Source organism: Gavialis gangeticus, unplaced genomic scaffold, assembly GCF_001723915.1.
Source record: "Gavialis gangeticus isolate Ggan-Ray unplaced genomic scaffold, GavGan_comp1, whole genome shotgun sequence".
NCBI classification, from domain to species: domain Eukaryota; kingdom Metazoa; phylum Chordata; order Crocodylia; family Gavialidae; genus Gavialis; species Gavialis gangeticus.
In genome coordinates this window covers 121,858,723-121,862,286 of record NW_017729025.1, presented here as the reverse complement: position 1 = coordinate 121,862,286, position 3,564 = coordinate 121,858,723, and the positions used below count along the sequence as shown (strand labels likewise).

Genomic DNA, 3,564 nt, shown 5'->3' with positions numbered 1-3,564 from the left:
CAACATTAACTTTTTTCTAAATTTTTCTACGCAATTTTTTTCTCAAGTGCTGATGCAAGTTTATTTGCATCTAAATGAATACAGCAGTTTAACATCCCAAATTTATTTCTGAACCATCATTTCTCAACAACTTGTAAACCTGTGTTCCTTTTACAATGCAATATCCATTTGTTCATTAGAAATAAGTAGGTAGAACAGAAAGGAAATGCCAAGCAAGATGGCAAATTAAAGTGAAGCCAGTCCCATTATAGGTCTAATTTTAAGTAATTCTGTTTCATCTCTGTAAGAATTAGCTTCAGCTTGTAATGGGAGAATTGTATGACTTATGTTATAAATTATCCAGGTATTTTAAATGCTCTTAGATTCTTCTACCTTCTCTTCACTTATTGGTGTTTTTTTAACAATGCAATAATTGTCATAAAATTGCATACAAGTAATATGTATTTCAGTGTGGATATAATCAACGATGTCCTCCATGGTGCTATATACTTTTTGTCATTTTAAAGGCTTTTTAGTAGACATTTAGGATTGGGGAGTTGTTTTATCTATTTATTTATTTTACTATTATCTCAATGTTTATACAAATACTGATGCAATAGAAATAATTTACTTTACATGCAGATTTGTTCATGTAACACCTTATTTCTAGCAACTTTGTCCCTGCTTGAGAATATATTTTTGGTAGGGCAGGCAGAGGGAACAAAATGATATTGATTTCACTACTTGGGGGGGTGGGGAGGTATTCTTTGATTAGCAGTTTTCAGATGAACCTAAACAGCATTAATTGTGTTGAACAGGTACATCTCCAGAAGTGAAGAATAATGTGCAACTTGCAACAGAATGTGTAGGCCCTCTACAAAAAAGAACAAGGCGGAAGTTAATGGATTCTCCAACCGCATCTCAAAGCCCTAAAGCATCCCAACAGTCTAGCCTTAATCAACTGGAGGATTCTCTCAGCAAGGAGGTTCGTCCTATTGTGTATACACCAGAAGCTTGCAGAAAACTTGAGCAAAACCCCTGCACATGGACTATAGTGAAACAGTCATTGCAGGTACCAAGTGCCAGGAAAATAAACACTTGTAATGCTGAAGACATTAATGTTCCTTTGAAAAGAGTGTGTAACATGAATTCTACATTTCACGTATCCGAATGTGAAGAAGTGGACATGAACTCAACAGTAACGCTGTATAGAGGCACGACTGAAATAAATGATGCTTCTGCTATGCTGTCTGAAAAGGAGTCACAGTCATGCAGTAATAGCAGTGTTTTGCAAAGGTATATTCTGTTCATGGGGGCAGGGTGGATTCTGTTCATGGAGGCAAGGTTGGACAGATATGTGGCTGGGAAGGTTTACTTGGGTTGATCCTGCCTTGAGCAGAGGGCTGGACTAAATGATTTCATGAGGTTCCTTCCAGCCCTACTTTTCTATGATCTGTGATCCTATGACCTTTTTACCTTTTCCTCTTTTTCTAGACATTTTAAATTTTCTTTTAATGCAGTTAGTCCATTTTAGTTAGTTTACTGTTAGAAATAAAATCAACATAAGGGGGTTGATTGTTAAGAATTCTCAGTATTATATTAGTCTTCTGCTGTTCTTGCAGTTAAACAGCACTTCAGTGGAAGCAGAGCTAGGCAGATGCTTCTTAAAATCTCCACCTATATTGGCAAGACATTAAAACAAAATGCAAAATAAGTTTATTGTGCCACTTAGTATCAACAGATGGTATAGTTCAAGAGAGAGAAAATAATTATTGAATTCTATTCCTTGTTCTTTTGTGTAGACAATCAAGATTCTCAATTTCTCTGAGCCTAAGGTCTCCAATCTGTAAAAGGCAAACAATATTTTTCTTCCTCTAAAACGTTTCATTATATCCTAATGAAAACTTCCAACTAAATATTGACTGCTAGTATTAAAGTACAATATTTGGGCTTTCAAAAGAAAAGATTTAGTCTTTATATTTAAAATATATATTTTTCTAATAAAAAACAGACCATATAGATTTGTCTGTTTTACCACCCAGGTGATTTTTCAACTGTGGGGGGAGCAGCATTTATTTTACCTATGGTAGATTTTTCATAATATATCTTATTTTAATTTCAGACTTGGTCTCCCTTCATTGCTAAATAGAAATCCTGGTCCAATACATGAAAAGCCATCATACATGGCAATGACTTCTGCTGCAGAAAGAAAAAGAAAATTATTAAGGTATTGTTTAAAATGGTCTCTTGTACTATTTTTTACCTCTGGTGAAAACCAGAATTGGCTTTCACCTCAATTCTGATGTTACATTTTTCCAATTGTAAAGAAGTTGTTATCAAGTTATCTGTATCCAGAGGGATTAGTATGATCCAAAAAGATTTTATAACTCTGATTAAATATTACCTTTACTGGTTTACATGGAATATTTTTTAAGACATTTTATGTGCTTTTTTTGTTTAGTTTCAGTACAACCAGAAAATACAAACTAACTTTTTATTGTCTATGACTCCTTTGTCCTGTATGTGGGAAGATGACTTCTGATTTAAAAGGAGCAATTCAGTCATTAATTTGAAAATCAAATTTCTCTGAAAAGTTTGTACCTGCTGTTCCAGAAAACACTGAAAACTACTGTTACCTACAAGATGTGTATTTGTCAGCACTTCTTTATGTAATAGTTATCATATATATTCAAACTCATGGACTCCTGTGAGAAGAGGTCCCATGCAGGTTCTTCTTCAGACCCTTTAAGTGCCTCTTGAAAGATACCAGCATCAATAAAGCTGAAACTGAAGAGGCACCAGGAAAGCTTGTATACATAGGAAAGGAGATGATGGAGAAAAAGTGGTTTTAGGCATGATTTGCATGGCTTTGGGGCTTCCTCAAAATCCCTTCTAAACAACATGGAATAAGAGTCTGCTACTCTTACCACAAATTTCTTAGTTTTTTCAGGCTTGAATTTTTTTCACTATAAAAATGGGCTCTGATCTTAAAGTTGTTATTTTTAATTAAAAATATATGTATTAAAAATCTTTTTTAAAGAAGTCATCACAAATTGCCATCACTTTATACAGGAGCCAGTCAGTAATATAGCAACCATATAAGAGTTTTATGAATGTATCAAGGTTCTGTATCAAAGATGTATATTTTCCCCCCATATAGTACCAAAAAAAGGATCTACACTTATTCCCTATACTTGTTTCGCTTCTCACCTGCTCCACCCCTGGCCCATAGCAAATCCTTCAAAAATACCGTTCCAGGTGCCTCAGAGCTCAGGTTCTTTAAACAGGATTGTTCTTAGACTATTTAAGTAATAAAGCAGCTATATATTCCTGTTTTGTTGAACATTAATTTATATTTTTAAAAGAACTGTTTGTTTTCTGGAGATACTTTTTATGTACTTCCCTACATTCTTTAAATCTTTAATTGTGAGTTAAGCCAGCCTTAGGGAAAATGGCATCCTGGGCAAACTTGAATTTTGGCACACCCCTTACCCCAAGTCAGGAGCAGCATGGTGCTGCTGAGTGCACTGTCTGACCTGGCTCCACCTGAGTAGGGGCTTGAAGTGGCGGGGGGGGGGGGGGGGG

At 35.2% G+C, this 3,564-nt stretch overlaps 1 protein-coding gene across 1 annotated transcript in view; it reads left to right on the top strand.

The window, feature by feature from the left end:
* The window catches only part of KIF18A (kinesin family member 18A), a 124,822-nt gene that overhangs the window by 103,912 nt on the left and 17,346 nt on the right, over nt 1–3,564 (top strand). The window contains exons 13-14 of the mRNA XM_019519498.1: nt 798–1,275; nt 2,102–2,206. Coding sequence (XP_019375043.1) covers nt 798–1,275; nt 2,102–2,206 — 583 coding nt within the window. The remainder of the gene's footprint in view (nt 1–797; nt 1,276–2,101; nt 2,207–3,564) is intronic.